This window comes from Chelonia mydas, chromosome 25 (genome assembly GCF_015237465.2).
Source record: "Chelonia mydas isolate rCheMyd1 chromosome 25, rCheMyd1.pri.v2, whole genome shotgun sequence".
NCBI lineage: Eukaryota > Metazoa > Chordata > Testudines > Cheloniidae > Chelonia > Chelonia mydas.
The window spans coordinates 3267206-3284117 of record NC_057858.1 but is presented as its reverse complement, the minus strand read 5'-3'; the positions used below and the strand labels follow the sequence as shown (position 1 = coordinate 3284117).

Below are 16912 nucleotides of genomic sequence, written 5' to 3'. Positions count from 1 at the left end.
GGTGAGCAGGGGGTGAGGAGGTGGGAGGCGAGCTGTGGGAGGGTGAGGAGGCGGGGGTGGGGGTGAGCAGGGTGGTGAGGAGGCGGGAGGTGGGAGGCAAGTTGTGGGGGGTTGAGGAGGCGGTGGGTGGGGGTGAGCAGCGGGGTGAGGAGGTGGGAGGCAAGCTGTGGGGGGGTGAGGAGGCGGGGGTGGGGGTGAGCAGGGGGATGAGGAGGTGGGAGGTGAGCTGTGGGGGGGGTGAGGAGGTGGGGGTGAGCAGGGGGGTGAGGAGGCGGGAGGCGAGCTGGCGGGGGGATGAGGGACGAGGCAGCAACGGATATTGGGCCGCTCTGCAAATCATAACATCTTTATAGGCACAAGTTGGTGTCAGCTCTGCCCAGCCTGCCGGATGGCCCGTAAGGACCACCAGCTGTACGAGTGACCCACTGTGAGATGGCGGACACGCCCGGGGACTCAGCCAGGCGTGCAGGGACCTGCCCATGGACAGAACTCGGAGGTGTTTCCAGGCCAGGTGCTGGGCAGCTTGTCCTTGGGACAAAGAAAGCAGAGGCCACATGGCAAGAGACTGTACAAAGCTGCTGCAGCTCCTCCACCTTGTCTTCAGTCCTACTTCCTACCTCTGGAGGGACTTTGCTACAAACCGAAGCTCCGAACAAAGGACTGAAAGACCCATCCAAGCTGGGGATGTTCTCCAGAGACTGGATTTGAACCTGCCGTTTATTCCGTCACTGCTGCAAGCCTGAACCAAGAACTTGGCCATTCCTGTATGTCATTGATTCCATTTAACCAGTTCTAGCTCTCATCTATATTTCTTTCCTTTTTATGAATAAACCGTTAGATTTTAGATTCTAAAGGACTGGCAACAGCGTGCTTTGTGGGTAAGATCTAATTTGTCTATTGAACTGGGTCTGGGGCTTGGTCCTTTGGGATCGAGAGAACCGTTTTTCTTTTACTGGGGTATTGGTTTTCATAACCATTCGTCCCCATAACGAGTGGCGCTGGTGAGGATACTGGAAAACTGGAGTGTCTATGGTTAGCCAGCGGGGTGAGACCGAACTCCTCTCTGTTTGGCTGGTTTGGTTTGCCTTGGTGTGCAAAGGAACCCCACCCTTGGGCTGTAATTGCCCTGCTCTGAGCAATTTGTCCTCAATTGATACTCTCAGTTGTGGTCCCACCGAAGGCCGCATCCTTATACCAGGACTCCTGGATTTTCTCCCCAGCTCTGGGAGGGGAATGGGGTCTAATGATTAGAGCAGGGAGCTGGGAGCCAGGACTCCTAGGTTCTATCTCTGGCTGTGGGAGGGGAGTAGGGTCTAGTGGTTAGAGCGGGGGGGGGGGGGTGGGCTGGGAGTCAGGACTCCTGGGTTCTATTCCCAGCTCTGAGAGGAGAGTGGGGTGTAGTTGGTTAGAGTAGGGATGTGATATAGCCCACCTAGGGACTATTCTTAGTCTCATCTGGCTTTGAACTTTACCAAGTGTGACAAAGTTGGGGATTTTTGTAGTGTTTTACATGAATAGTGTGTGTGCGCCTCAGTTTCCCTGTGTACTGCATGTTTAACAACATGGTGGGAGAGGAATTATTGTTGCAGAGGACCAGGTGTGACCTCACCTACTGGCCGGGACCCCTGGACAACAGCCTGGAGATGGGGAACCCTAACAACTGGTGACCTGGTGACTAAGAGGCCCACCCCAGCTTGGCAGTCAGCAGGTTCTGGCCAGTGGGAGGACAAAGGGCTGAGGAGAGAGGACCCCAGTGACCTGACCAGGCAGTTCCAGCCAGAGGGAACAAAAGACAGAAGAGAGACGACCCCAGCGACAGTTTACCTGGGACGGAAGACAAAGGACAGGGAAGGAGCTGTTGGGGGTGGTGATATCGGATTCCCAGCTGGAAAGCGCAGGGTCTCGGGACTGGACAGAGAGAGCAGGCAGAGCCTATGGGACGCAGGAGAGACTTAGATGTACTTGTGCTGCGGGAGGCCAGGCCTGAGGCCCGGAGAGTTTCCTGCGCTGGGGTCAGACGCTCACTAAACCCTCCTGTGTTACGCTGGCTGAGAGTCGCTCCAGTCTAGGGAACCGGGGCGGCATTATTCCCTCGGGGAGGCCTGGCTCCCACCGCCATGCTCTAATCACTTCATCGTTCAGCCTCCCTTGTCCTCTCCAAGCGCAGGAAAAGGGTGCCTGGCCGATGGCCCAGCCATCCAGAAGAGGCGCAGCATGGGCAGAAGCCGCCGAGCTCTTTGTTGCGCAGGTCCATTCACCAGCGCTGTGAATGCCCCTGCAGCAGATCACGGCACTGCGGCAGCTGCTGGCCACCATGAAGGATGAGGAGAGCACCCTGCGCTCCAGCCTGGGCATCTTCAAAATGGGACGGCCTGCTTCCAAAGACCTGCAGAAGCTCGAGACGGTGGGAACCCCTCCGTGGCACAGCAGCCTCCAAGGCCTGAGCTCCCCTCTCCTCCTTCGGGGGCAGCGATGAGGCTCAGTCAGGGTAGGTTGGAGGGATCATGCTTGCTCTGCTGCTGTCTGAGAGCAGATCCACATCCAGCCCCCAGGGTCGGCGCACTACCCTTGGAAGTGGGGGTCGTAGCCAGCTGAGGGGGGTCCCCTGCTGGACTGGCCGGAAAGTGGGCCCAGGTGTCTCTCCAGCTGTGGCTACGCTCTCTCTGGGCGGCGCCTTGCAGGAGCCAGACTACCTGCAGCAGGTGTGGGAGATCACCGAAGAGTGGGAGGACAGTGGAACGAGTGGAAGACAGGAAGCTTCAAAACCCCGTGTAACGAGGCTGGTTCTGGTGGGACCCAACTGAGAGTGCCAGTTCAGGACAAATTGCTTCAAGCAGGGCAGTTACAGCCCAAGGTTGGGGTTCCTTTGCACACCAAGGCAAACCAAACCAGCCAAACAGAGAGGACTTCGGTCTCACCCCACTGGCTAATCATAAGTCACACAAGCAATTCCCTTAGACACTCCAGTTTCCCAGTATCACCACCAGTGCCCCTCGTTATGGGGACAGATGGTTATGAAAACCAGTATCCCAGTAAAAGAAAAACGGTTCTCTCGATCCCAAAGGACCAAGCCCCAGACCCAGGTCAATAGACAAATCAGATCTTACCCACAAATCATGCTGTTGCCAGTCCTTTAGAATCTAAAATCTAACAGTTTATTCATAAAAGGAAAAATATAGAGACGAGAGCTAGAATGGGTTAAATGGAATCAATGACATACAGGAATGGCAAAGTTCTTACTTCAGGCTTGTAGCAGTGATGGAATAAATGGCAGGTTCAAATCAAGTCTCTGGAGAACACCCACACCTGGGATGGGTCATTCAGTCCTTTGTGCAGAGCTTCCATCTGTAGCAAAGCCCCTCCAGAAGTATGAAGTAGGACTGAAGACCAGATGGAGGAGCTGCAGCAGTCTTTTATAGTCTTTTCCACGTGTAAGAACCCCTCTCTGCTCTTACTGTGGAAAATTACAGCAAAATGGAGTTTGGAGTCACATGGGCAAGTCCCGGCATACTTTGCTGAGTTGCAAGGTGTATCTGCCTTCTCTCAATGGGTCATTGTATGCTGATGGTCCTTAATGGGCCATCCAGCAGGCTAGGCAGAGCTGACACCAACTTGTCTGGGGTGTCACCCAGAAGCACAGCATAAGTTTGAAATACAGACAGTATAGAGCCAATATTCATAACTTCAACTGCAAAAATGATACACACATATAGACAACACAATCATAACCAGCAAACCATAATCTCTCCATAGATCCCTTACACAACAACCTCTATACAATATTTGCTGCAAATATATAACAGTGGTGGCAACAGTGATCTATACAGTTACACGTTATGTTAATAATGTCACACCCTGCAAAGGAGGTGATGGATGGAGACCATGACTTATGGGCTCTTCCAGAAGCTCAACAAACTGAGTTGGGAGCTCAAGGTAAGAAAGGCTCCCCTGGCCCGGCACTGCTGGCTGGTCCCCTTGTGGTGTACAGGAAGGGCTCTTTGGAGGGCAACAGCTGGGGAACCAGGGCACTTGGGGGACAGAAGAGAGGGGGGCTCTGCACCCGGTTCCTGCAGACCGTAGCTGGAGGTCATTGGAGGGGCATTGTGGGATTGTGCTGGGAGGATCAATAGGACTGGTGCAGCTGCAGGGCCCTCACTTCCTGTCCTCATTCGACGTGGTGCAGAGGCTCACCCCAAGCAGCCCACTGGGGACGTGATCTCTTGTTCACCACTGCATGAAGTTCTAGGGGTGGATGTGATGCACATGAAAGGTGTGCCAAGGGGCCACCCAAATGAGTATTCCCCCCTTCCTGCTGACACCCCCCTCCCCCAAACCTGACATTGCTTCCTTTCCAACCAAAGCATCAGAACTGGGAACGTACTGAGACTTCCAAGGTGAAGGTCGAGCAGTTTAAGAGGACGTTGCCCCTGATCTCAGGAATCTGGCCTTGCGGGAGAGGCAGGTACGACTCATCCAAGGGCACTGTCTGCACACGCATTGCTGGCCCAAGCTTCTGGGACACTGGAGAAGCTCTGCTGCCCTCTGGAGAGTGGCGGAAAGCTGCTCCTCCGTGGAGTAATATACGGGATACTGCGCCCCTAGCTCTGTCTGCGAGGCCGCAGGATCCCACTGCGGGAATGAATCGTCCTCTGCCTTTCCTTAGCTCCTGTCATCTGAGAAGCTCGCACACCTTAGCATGCATTTAAGAAAGAAGTTTCCCCACCGCTCTGTGACATGGGTAAATTCGCTGTTCCTGTGAGGCCCAGAGAGGAGAAGGGATGTATCCAAGGTCACAGAAAGTGAGTGGTACGAATTGAACCCTGGAGTCCTGAGAGCATCCTCCCCCCTTCCCCCCAGACTACACTCCCCTTCCCCAATAGGAAAGAGAACCCAGGGGTCCTAACCTCCTGCTTTAACCACCAGACCCCACTCCTCTCCCATAGCTGGGGAGAGAACCCCGGAGTCCTGGCTCGCAGCCCCCTGCTCTAACCACCAGACCTAGATTGCCCCCAGCCCAGTCAGGCCTGTTGACACACAAATTGTCTCACTCTAACCATGGCCCACCCAGAGCGTGGATGCAGCAACCCCGGTGTAAAGAGGACTTATGCCTACAGAGCTGGCCCTACAGGAAGGGGAACGAGCTATACTGGGATATGGCGTCTGTAGACCCGTATAACCCTGGCCCCAGGAGGGGCTGTGCTGGTCTGATGCACGGTTCAAAATCACCTCTGAGCTCCCAGGACAAATCCTGTATTCAAACCAGGAAAGTCCTGCCTTTGCCTGTCTCCGAGCCCATACACCGTCCCAGTATATATGCTGTCCCCTCCCACATGCTATCCCCACTCATACACTAGCTGGTGGCCCATATACCAGCTTCCAGCCCATATGCTGCCCTGGCCCAATACTAACGTCCAACACATACAATATCTAGCCCATATGCTATGCTGGCCCATCCCCCAACTGGCACCTCCCAGCCCAGGGGCTCTCCTGCTTAAAAGCGCAGGCTCCTCTCTGGGCCAGACTTTGCTCCCAACTGGAATCCCTCAAGCCCTTGTTTATTGTCTCCTAAATCCCTGTGCTCATTAGCAGCTCCGAGAGATCATCTGTCCCCGCCCCCATTAAACAACCCCAGGGATGCGCTTCACACTCTTAGGGGAGCTGGGGAGGATTGGCAGCCAGATTGCAGGCTGGTCTGCTCCAAGAGGAATCTGAAAGCGGCTGCAGACAGCACTGGCCTTGTTATTTCTGTATCCACAACAGCCTTGGGGCTTGCACAAAAGCTTCTGCTTCTCACATCCCGTGCTCTAGCACCCCGGCGACCTAGAGGGTTCAATACACTGAGCTGCGTTTCCAGCTCCCCGGCCTTTGCTGCCTCCTGCTCAGGGCCAGGAAACTGCAATTCGAAGAGCTGAGTGGCCTGGGAGCAGGCACTGGGAGCGTGTGCCCTTCCTGGACGGGGGCAGGCCCTGGGCCCTCCCTGCCGCCCTCTCCCTGGGCCGTCAGCCAAGGCGAGATGGGTCTGGAGAAGGAGCTGTCAGGACCAGCCCATGAGACTTCCACTTGGCTTAAAAAGGGGGGTGGCAGGGGGAGATGCAGCTGGAGAGGGGCAGCTTGGGAGGTGCCAGCTGCTGACAGGCCAGGACTGTCCTAGGCACGTGGCCCAGGTGACCGTCTGTAGAACCGGACAGCGCTCTCGATCCAAGTTCAGCAACAGAGCAACAGTTGGTGGGTAAAAACCTCCCTGCATGGCCCCCTGACCCCGTGCTCACCCTCCCAGCTAGACACCAGCCCCCAGCTACTTTCATCTTAGCCCTGGAAGGCAGCGTGGGTCCTGGAAAGGGGCAGAGGTGGCATCAGCAGGAGCAGAGGGTGCTGGGCTCCCAGCAGAGAATTGAATCTAGGCTCGTTGAGAAGGGAGGGAAGCATCCCAGGGCAAGCTCCCAAAGCAGGATCTCTCATTGAAGGCCCCACAAGAAAGGGCATTGAGGCCACTTCTGGGGAACATCTCCATTGAGAGGAGTCTGGCATGGGCTGCTCAGGCCTGGAAACCATCAGCAGGGGAAGGCCCAGTCAGCTGAGGACACAGAGCCAGCTCCTCGGTGCTAGGCCTGTCAGCACACAGGGCGCTGGCTGCTAGTGCGTGACCCTTGCTCCCTACAACAGGGGAGTTAGGAGCTTGCAGAGTGGCCTGGCAGGATAGGCTGGGGTAGCAGGGGATAGCCCCACACTGAAGGCAGCCCACTAGTGAGCATGTGGGGCAATTTGAGTAAAGAAGGCTGGGAGGCAGGACGCCTGGGTTCTATTCTGCACCTCTGTACCCCTCTGGACAATCAGGTGACCGGGGGGCGGGGGGGGGGGCCACAGAGCATGGCAAGGGGCTGGACTGATGCAGTCAGACCAGGGCAGCAGGTGCTCAGATGACTGATAGGGAGCCAGGGAGGCTCAAACGGACCCTGGAGAAGCAAGGCCCCAGCTGAGGGCTGAGCCGGGAGCGGAGCGCGGGGACCTGTGTGCCGAGCGGCAGACGCTGGAAGCTTGCAGCACTGTGCTGGCTGCTCACCCTCCCCTCCCCTGAGACACCAACTGACGCCTTTAGCCCCGCTACGCTCTCACTGGCCCCCAAGGTTGGGAATCGTCCCAGCAGCGAGGGGAAGGGGGCAGGTCTGGCACAGTGGTTTTACCTCATGCCACATCCCTCTGCTTGTGCACGCACACTGCCACTTCCACACTAGTGCACCTGTGGTGGGTGGTTCCCAGGAGCGGCTGGTGGCAGCTCAGCGTCTGTAGTTATCTGGGATGGGCTGATGGCTACGGGTGGCGCCCTGGGATTCTAGCTTCCCACAGCAAGGATGAACAGGGGAGAGGAGGGGAGCTCCCATGGGAGCAGACGGCTTTTCCAGGGAGCGACTGGTCGAACTGAAGACACAGCGAAGCACGAGTGCTGGCCACCCTCTAGCAGCTGCTTTGCAGATGGCAGGAGGAGGATAGCACTGCCTCGGGGCTCTCCTGGCTCCTTGCGGCCCAGACGCCATGCGGGGCTCTTGTTCACGGAGCGCCAGGTTTAGAGAATCTAGGTTTATTTTTCTGGGTGAGTCGCACCACACCCATCCCAGGATCCCCTACCAGAGCCCATTAAAAAACACAAGGAGAGGAGAGCCCCCTCTCTGCCCTCCTCCCGCCCCCCGACACGAAGCAATATACAGAGTGCGCCAGAGGGCCCACTGGCAGGGAATGTCCCTACAGTACAGAGCAGGGGCGGAGTACGCAGAACCTGCACCCTTTGGAGGTGAAAGAGCTCGCCCACGGGTGCGGCAATGACGCAAAGGGACCCTCAGAAGGGAGGCAGCCCAGAGTCAGCGGGTGGAAGGCCGACGCCCTCACCTGCGGTAACGGTACCGCTTGAAGTGGAACCAGAGCTGGAAGATGCCATTGGCGAACTGGCAGCGGAAGCCGTGGCGGTGCGAGTACTCCCACTCGCGGTTGACAATCTTGAAGGCGATGTCTTCGTAGGGCGGGCCAGCGTGGAAGCGCAGGATGGCGAAGTCCTTGTTGTCCTGGCAGGCCTCCAGGAAGTACTCAGGCGTGGAGCGCTTGTCAATCAGGTCGGGGTAGAAGATGTTGAACTTGTAGCCCTGCACGATCTTGGGTGGCGGGTTGTCGAAGTCGTAGTGCGTCTGGTTGTACTTGTTCCACTCAAAGCCTGTGTGGACCCGGTTGAAGAAGCGGGGCTTCCGGGGCCGGTACTTGTCGGCCCATAGGTAGGCCTTGCCCGTCAGGGGCATCTCCACACTGAACTGGGCCTCGTCGGCACCCATGCCCTCCTTGGCCCTGCGGAAGAAAATGTCCTCGGCGCTCTCGCTAGCATCTCCTGTGGAGAAGGGGCAGGGGGTTGGTTAGAGGGAAGCCTGGTGGGCGGGGCCTGCAGCACGGCTACTCCGGGGGCACAGGCCTGGCACCCTCCCAGGGCAGCCCAGGATGAGGCAACACCACTGGATCTACCCCAACAGGACCCAATCTGGGAAGGGGGACTTGAGGCCTGACTGTTCCACCCCCAGCAGCCCGAGGCTTGTGCTGGGGGCCGGTCTGTGACATACTAAAGAGGGAAGGGAGGAGCCCACACACCCTTCAATTGGTTACAATGCAAGTGGCTACACTGGAGGCTGCTGAGAACAGGGGGGAGCAGAGGGCTCCGGCTTGGGCTCCAAGGGAATGGGCTGGCTGCTTGATACCCAAACCCCAGGTTAGTGGGTCCCAGGTCTGCTCAGGCTCCTCCAGCCCCTCATCCCACACACTCTGAGGCAGGCACAGACTCCCCAGGGCTTTGCCGAGTCTGTCCCAAGCAAGGAGGCTGCTAGGCCTTCCCCAGGGAGCTGCTCTGCGGCCCCCATGCGAACTGCTGTTATCTTAGAGACCCAGGCCTTGCGCCCAGTGGGGAAGGCCCTGAAATCTGGACATAGGCAGTGCCTGAATGAACTTGCCAGCCAGAACCTCTCAGTGACACAGAGACCCTGAGAAGATGGGCACACCCACGCCATGGGGCACCCGCGCCATCCAGCAGCTGTACCTGTGGCCTGGAGCTGTTGTCTCAAGAGCAGCAGCCGCTGGAGATCCTCCTCAGCCTCTAGCACATGGGCGTCGCAGGGCAGCTCGTGGGAGTTCAGCAGCCTGGGGCTGTACCTCCCGGCGTCGTAGTCATCCAGGCTCTGCTGAATCAGGTCCTCCTCCATCAGCACTGCTTCCCCTTCCCCCTCGCCCTTGGCCTCTGCCTCTCCACCCCCCTCCGAGGAGGCTCCCGCTGTGGAGGGGCCAGGGTGCGCTGGAGCGCTCTCCTCTGGGTCCGGCCTGCAAGGCAGATGGGAGAGAGGTTATGGCGCTGGGGGCCGGGTGAGAACCTGGACGGACAGGTCACACAGGGCAGGCTCAGGCAGCGTGGAAGGACAGTGAGGACAGCTTTAACACCTGCGGGTGTCTGTGCTCCCACAGAGCACTGCCTTCTGCAGGGTGAATGCCACCATGCCTCTTCTGCAGACACTCGTCCTACCTGTGCCGTCCTGGCACCGTCCAGCTTTTGCAGCCTACAGAGGCCAAACACAGTGAAGCTGCCTCACAAACATGAACGTTCCGCGGGCTACTCCTGCTCCAGGGCAACCCCATCCTGCCCTTCCTCCCAGGAGAGAGGACTTCTGGCAGGCAGGGGAATGGGGATGGGCTGTTGATGTGAACACCCCCAAAACACTACACTCAGAACGGGGCATTCTGTTGTCCAGGGCTGGTGCAAGGCTGCTGAGGGAGGGTGGATGATCCCTGCCCCAGAAGGGAAGAATCCACCCTGCAGTGCTCGTGACAAGGCACTGATGCTGGCCTCTGGAAGGATGGCGGCACCTTGATGGATCCATCGTCTGGGGGTCAATGGGGGGGAATATTTGCCTAAAACGGCAGGAACTCGACTGGAGGGAACCCCCTCAGGTGCTGTTAGCCTCTGTGATTGAGGCTGAGCAGGTGGAAATGAGGAGAGGTAAGCCCAGAGATGGAGGGGGTCACATGAAACCTGCCCACACCTATGCTTCCTATCTGTGTGCACAACAATGCTCGAAGCCAGCCGACCTTCCCATTGCTTGGGAGCTGGATCTTGGGAACTTCTCAATCCAATCAACCCCCCCCAGCCCGACATGGCAGCTCCATCATCAACCCAACTTCACGGGTGGATTTTAGAGAGGTTTGGGAATCCAACTGTTACTAAAAACCTCATTGCAAACCTTGTCCATGGGACACGCCAGCAACCCTCTGCCCTTCATCCACAGATCTCAAGGCACTTTATGAAGGAGGCTTCGCTTGGTTAGCACTGCTGTGCAGATGGGGAAGCCGAGGACAGCAAGGGAAAGTGACTTCAGCAAAGTCACAGCGAGGCAGCAGCAAAACCTGGAAGTGAACCCCAGAGTCCTGTGCTCTACCTGCCGGGCCGTGCTGTTCAGCCATCACTAGGCCTTGGGGGATGCTCAGCAGAGGCAGTACTCTCAGGGGTCGGAGCTAAATAACCCTGCTTAGCTTCTGGCATCAGAAGGAAATTGCCCACCCTGTGTACCTGTTGCTGGGAGAAGACGGCTCCTTCTTCAGGATGGGGAAAAGAGGCTCGCTCTCCACTCCCTGCTCCTGCTTCAGCTTGTACAGCTTCTGGCGCAGCACGTCCTGGTGCCGCTCCCGAAGCCTGCAAAGAAGTGACGAGAGCAAAAGGGTGAGGCCCCCAGCACAGCCTTCCCCTGAGCCCTCCGGGCTGGGACCCCCTGGGCATCCAGCAGAAACTCACTATGTTTCACTCACACAACACCAGAACAAGGTGCGAAACATGGGCTCAGCGCCCAGGGTCCTGCCCCGAAGGTTTCAGCAATGCTCCCAGCGAGACCTACACAGACAGTGTCCATGGTGGGCATGCAGCTGACTCCTGCAATCTGATGGTTCGTGATCAGACAGCTTGAGCCCCAGTCATTGTGGGGGGCGACGAAAGAAGAGCGGACTCCATATTAGCCTTTGTCCTGTGCAGCATCTGAACCGGTCACCCAGGCTAAAGGAGACATTAGGCACTCTCCTTCCCCTCAACCCCAGAAGGGAAGCAACCCATAACCAGCTGGGAGGGGACTAAAATGCCCACGTCCGGCTTGGCATCTTGGCACACCTCCCACTCCCGTGATCTGTGCCACAATTCCCCAATACCACCCACTGCAGGCAGGTGTTGATACCGCACCTTGAGGGTGCAGCCCTGACGGGATATGTTCCCCCTCCTGCTCACCTGGCCCGGGCCATATACGCTTTAAGTTGCTGCAGCAGACTCTCCCAGTAACCGATGTCCAGGTTGGGCCCCCCTGCTCGGATCTTGCCCTCGATCCCTTGGAAGATCACTTGCAGCTGGTTGTACGTCTTCCCCTTGAACACTGACTGCACGTCCAAGCTGACGGAGGCATTGACTCCTTCTCGGCGCTCTCCTGTCGCCGGACAAACGAGGGTTAACACAACTTAGTCTCAATGGGCGCTAAGGGGGAGAATGACCCACCGGTTACTGAGCCACAATGCAGAGTCTAGGCCTGCACTGGGCCACCCTCCAAAATCGGACACTCCATCAGTGCACCTCACTGCCTGGTGCACGAACCCCACCGAACCCCTGCTGGATTCTCCCTGCCCAGATGTTAGGTATTGCTCGGCTAACCCCAGCACTTTCCGTCCAGCCAGAGCCCACCAGTTACAGACTGCAGGCCGTTTGAACAGGGTCATTTGGCAGGGCCCAATCCCGCCAAGCACAGAGTGCCCTCGATTCAGAGAATATTAGAGTTGGAAGGGACCTCACGAGGTCATCTAGTCCAACCCCCTGCTCAAAGCAGGACCAATCCCCAATTAAATCATCCCAGCCAGGGCTTTGTCAAGCCTGACCTTAAAAACTTCAAAGGAAGGAGATTCCACCACCTCCCTGGGTAACCCATTCCAGTGCTTCACCACCCTCCTAGCTAAAATTTCTCCTAATATCCAACCTAAACCTCCCTCCCTTTGATGTGCATTGAGTACCAAGCACCATTCAGGATGGGGGCCTGGGCTACGATGCACATGCCACACCCAGTCCTTTACCAGGCTCTTGGCTGAGAGTTCCTAACCCAGGAGCTTTGGCACAAACTTGGGCTCAGGTGACAGGATCGTGCTCTGAGCGTGGGAAGCTGTTGCTCACTGTGCCAGTGGTTCTGCAGCAACCTCCGGGCCCCATCTCTTCGCAGGCAGGATGGAGCCATGGGGCCTCAGTTCTACTTAGTTCAAACAGGAAGAGCAATAACTGCACATGGGCACTCCCTGGCAGCAGCAACAGAAATTGCAACTGCCAGCGAGCAAAGCTCTTTGATACAGGCCACGGAAGCGAGGCTGGGGAGCCGCAATCATGAGACTCAGGATTTTACCTGCCAGAGCTGACATCACCACTGGGCAGACAAGCAACTGTACACGTTACTGAGTTCTCTGTACAAAGGCAAGGGAATTCACTTGGCTTGGTTACAGCCTCCAGGCTCAGCCTGCACCTGCAATCTGGGACAGCTGAGGGCTCTTTACTATAGCCAGGCAACCGAGAGTTCCAGGCCCGGGAATCGCCCACACTCCAGAACCACAGTTTCATGTAGCTCTGTGATTATTTTACAGCACCCTCGAGCCTGCTTGGCACTACACAGACAGTGCAGACCTCACAGCAGGGAGGTCACCGCATCAGTGACAACAGCTCAGAGCAGAGAAGCAATTTGACAAAGGTCAGAGAGTGAGATGGGGCAGAGCAAAAGCACAGGCCTCTACTCTAACTCCTAGGCCATGTTCCCCTCTATCACCCTCTCTTACCTGCACTGCTGTACATAAGCAATGCAGGTGCCAACAGCCAGCGTTCTCCTCCCTCTTACCTGGGCCTTTCCCAGAAGCCTCTAGTTTACGGAGTTTGGCTATCTCGTCCTCAGTGATAATGGTCATGTCCCTCCAGAAATCCACATTCTTGCCCTGCTCCAGTTCCATATAAACCTGAAACAAAGAGCCATATGAAGTCAGAGGCGAAGCCTGGCCTAGTGCTGCTGTTTGAATCAGGCCATTTGCAGCTGCAGGTGTTGCTATTCCAGTGAGCACTGGAGGCAGGGCTGATGAGCACCAGAGGTGGGGCACAGGGACAGCATGCAAAGGACAGGAAGGAAGGTCGGACAGCACCTAATTTCCCCAGCTAGAGAATGGAGGCCTGGAAGCAGCAGTACTGGGGAGAGGTACCTGGATATCCTCCAGCAGATCCTCCATGTCGGAGACCGTCAGGCCATTCAGGAATGTGTATGGCTCATGCATTTCCACCGCCAGGTCATCATCCTCTGCACTGATGTACTTGGCCAGCAAGTCGATGGGTTTGGCACGGCCATCCCGGATCCGGATTTTTGATCTGCAGGTAACAAGAGAACACGCTGAGCTCTGGCTACCAGGTCTCAGACCATGCCTGCCCCCAGCACACAGGCCCGAGACAAGTCGCTGGTGCCCACCTACCGCAGCTTAGCCTGGTGGAGGTGGAAGTTGTCCTCTTGCTCCTCCCAGGTTTTGAAGTGCTCCGCCTCCTTCTCCCGCTGCAGCATCTCCAGCTCCTGCTCGCGCATCGCCTTTTCTCGCTCCCGTTCCAAACGCAGCTGCTTCACCTGTCTCAGAGAGAGGGAAAACTGTTGCAGCGCAGAGCCTGGGGCACCATCCATTCCCCAAAGGCTCAGCCGGTCCCAGCATGTAAACTAATGGATGCTAGCTTCAAATCCAACCCAGCGCAAAACTGCCCCGTTCCCCACGACTGGCCCTGCTGGCTGGGGGGCACTGAGATCTCTATTGGTTTAATAGTGTGTCATTAAAGAGACCACGGACCAGCTCATTCTGGGGATTCAGTATTGAGAATAGGACACCATCTCTGTGCAGAGACAAGAACCTGCTTGGACCACCACATCCCTGTCACCACACATGCCAAAGATGGGAGCGTTAGACTTGGTGGAGGCAGAGGGGAATAAGACAGCCATCAGTAACCAAGTGACTTATATTGGGGTCAGTGTCCTCGCCTGCATTAAGCTCCGCTGCAGATCACAGGCAGAGAAGGTCTATTGGCGCTCACCTTCTGCAGCTCCAGGCGGTTGTCTTCCTGGATTCGTTTGTTTCTCTCCTTCAGTTCTTTCTCCTCCAGGTGACCGATCCCTTTCTTCTCCAGGGCCTATAATCAATCACACACCAAGAGGAATTAGGCCCCCAACAGGCCTCTCAGTTGCCATTTGTGAAGTGGCAGGAAGTCCCCAACACAAGACCTCTGCAGGGTGCTAAGTACATACCATCCACACACTCCACCTCACTGCAGATGATGCTGTGGAACTAAAATTCAGCCAGTGGCCCCCAGGAATTTAGCTGGGGCAGCCTCAATGTGGATACACAAGAACCCACCATCCCATTTAAATTAAGTTCTATGTAATGCATAGGTTTTCAGTGGCAAGCTGAATAAAACTGCACTGGATCTTTAAGATAATTGCTCAAAACAAGTGGGTGCCTCTCCAGCGTGTCCTCAGTGCAAGTTTCACCCTCACTTTTGCTTTGCTGTTCCTAGTATTTTCCAATTCCTCCCCCAACTCACTCCAGGCACACGTGTCCCTCCCTGCGCCTCATCATCCCTGACCCTGCACCATCATCCCTTGGCCCTCTCCGCAGCAGCTCAGCCGGTACGTGCAATGCTGAACAAACTGAGGGTCCACGGGGGAAGCTCTATCATGGGGAGCAGCACGGCCCTGATTATCTCAGGACATGGGATGCTTGAGGGAGGGAAGACCTCATTTATCCCCCCACCTCACTGCCAGCTGAGGTAGAGAGAGGCCTCACCTTGCTCCAGATGAAGGTGCCTAGCAGATTGTTGTCCCCGAAGGGGTTATCAGTGTTGGTGTAGCCCATGTATTCCTCCCCCCAGCCCATCTTCTCACGCTTTTTCCTCTCCTTGGCTTCCTTCTTCGCCAGCCGCCTAGCTCTCTTCTCCTCTGGTGTTTCCAACGCCTTCATCATCTCAGCCTGCTTCTTCTTCTCCTCTTTCAGTCTGAGTCGCTCCTGAAGGCTCAGCTGTTGCCCCAGCTCCTCCCTGGAGCTCTGGGAACGTGAAGGAGAGGGAGATGTGACGGAGGACACAGAAGACCTGGAATGGGATCGCTTTCTTCTCCTCTCTCTGCTGCGGCCTCTTTTTTTCTCTCTCTCTGCCTCAGAGTCTGAGCTAGAGAAGTGATCCCGTGACCGAGAGCGGCGTTTCTTCTGGCTTTTGCGGTGCCGGTCCCTGCTTTTGCTTTTCTTCTTTCCCCATCTCTGCCTCTCGTCAGAGTCAGAGCTAGAAGAAAACAACGACACTCTAGTGATAGCTACCACCTCAGAGAAAGACTGCATAGCAGCACAGGGCCGACATAGCACCCTGCCTATCTAGCTGTACAAACGTTCGTTCATTCACTCATCCTCACAACAGCCCTGAGATAGGTAAGCGCTCGCCACATTTCACTGGCAGAGAAAGTACAGACGTAAAGCAGGCTCCCTAGAGCCACGCAGCGAGTTAACGGCAGAGCCAGGGAAAGAACCCAGCTCTCGTGACTTTCGGCCCTGGGCTTGTGCCTCTCAGTCAGGCCGCCTCTCCTGTTGCCAGCTCGCAACTTGCATTGGGGATGAAGCCACAGCCGACCAGACAACGCACGTACGAGACTCAGGCCTCCAGGGGTCCCCAGGAGAAGGCTGCTGGCTGCGGCTGTGATTTCTCAGAGCCCTTACACCCCAGGCCGGGCACAAAGGGGCTTGACGCCGCTTTGCTCTCGGGCCGGCTCGGACTGTCCCGGGACGGGGGAGGCGCTGGCGCTTTGGAGCGGGGCCCGGACCCGGGAGCCGGGCGTGAAGCGACGCGCCCCAGGTCAGAGACCCCCGGGCTGGGGCTGTCCCGACTCCCCCCCGTCCGGGGCCGCGCCTCACCCCGAGCCCGGCTTCCTGCGCAGCCGCGTCTCGCGACCCCGAGCCCGGCCGCTTCCATCGCTGCTGGCGCCGCTGGAGCCGGAGCGGGACCGGCGGCGGCGCCTCCTCTCCCGGGACCCGCCCGCCTCCCTGCGGCTCCGGTGCCGCGAGCGCCCCGCGGGGCTCCGCGACCCGGACCCCATCAGCGCGCCGCTGCTCTCCGCCGCGCGCCCGCTTCCGGGCCAGCGGGGGCCTCTCTCCCCAGCGGCGCGTTCCCAGGCGCCTCCCAGCGCCTGACTGGAGCGGGCCTTTCCCCAGCGGCCCCGGCTGCCGGCTCCCACGCCCAGCCGCGCCCCTCCCCGAGCCTCAGCTCTACAGAGCGGCGAGGCTGAGGCAGCTGCAGCTCCGGCCCCTACTGCTGGGCTCTCCCGACAGGCGCCTACAAGGGCAGCCATAAGCGCCGGCGGCCTCGCAGGGATGAAAGCCCTGAGCGGGAGCATCCGGCGCGTCACGGCGATGAGGGGCGGGACCAGCCCTTAAAGGGGCAGGCGCCAGGACCACTTGCGGGGGGGGCCGGGCTCCCGCCGAGGCCAGAGGCTGCGGCAGCGGGTGCTGGGCTCGACGCCGGGCCGGGCCGACGCTCCCACAAGGGGCCTCCGGCTCCCTGGGGCACGAGCCAAGGGCGGCGCTGGGGCCGGGCTGCGCGAAGGGGGAGCCCGCTGGGGGACGAAGCTCTCCCGTCAGCAGAGGTGAAATCTGCGCTACAGGGGTGCAGCCGCACCGGTAAACAAGCCCTGTGAGCACGGAGGAGCCCCGAGAAGGGGCCGGGGGCGGGCAGGAAGAGGAGGGATTTTTACCTAGTTGCCATGGTCGAGCCTTGTTTTAAACACCCCTGCCACAGAGAAGTCTTGACTATCCACAGCCTCTTTGCCACTCCTGA

General features: G+C 57.8%; 1 protein-coding gene across 1 annotated transcript; it reads right to left on the bottom strand.

The window, feature by feature from the left end:
- Positions 1 to 7238: 7238 nt before the first annotated feature.
- Positions 7239 to 16450, bottom strand: CACTIN (cactin, spliceosome C complex subunit). The gene is made up of 10 exons (XM_037885648.2): positions 15994 to 16450; positions 14881 to 15370; positions 14132 to 14227; positions 13531 to 13676; positions 13267 to 13429; positions 12915 to 13029; positions 11285 to 11477; positions 10583 to 10705; positions 9065 to 9342; positions 7239 to 8368 (listed from the first exon to the last, which is right to left on the bottom strand). The coding sequence occupies exons 1-10, from the start codon at positions 16425 to 16427 to the stop codon at positions 7878 to 7880; spliced, it is 2529 nt and encodes an 842-aa protein (XP_037741576.1). The 5' UTR covers positions 16428 to 16450; the 3' UTR covers positions 7239 to 7877.
- Positions 16451 to 16912: the final 462 nt, after the last annotated feature.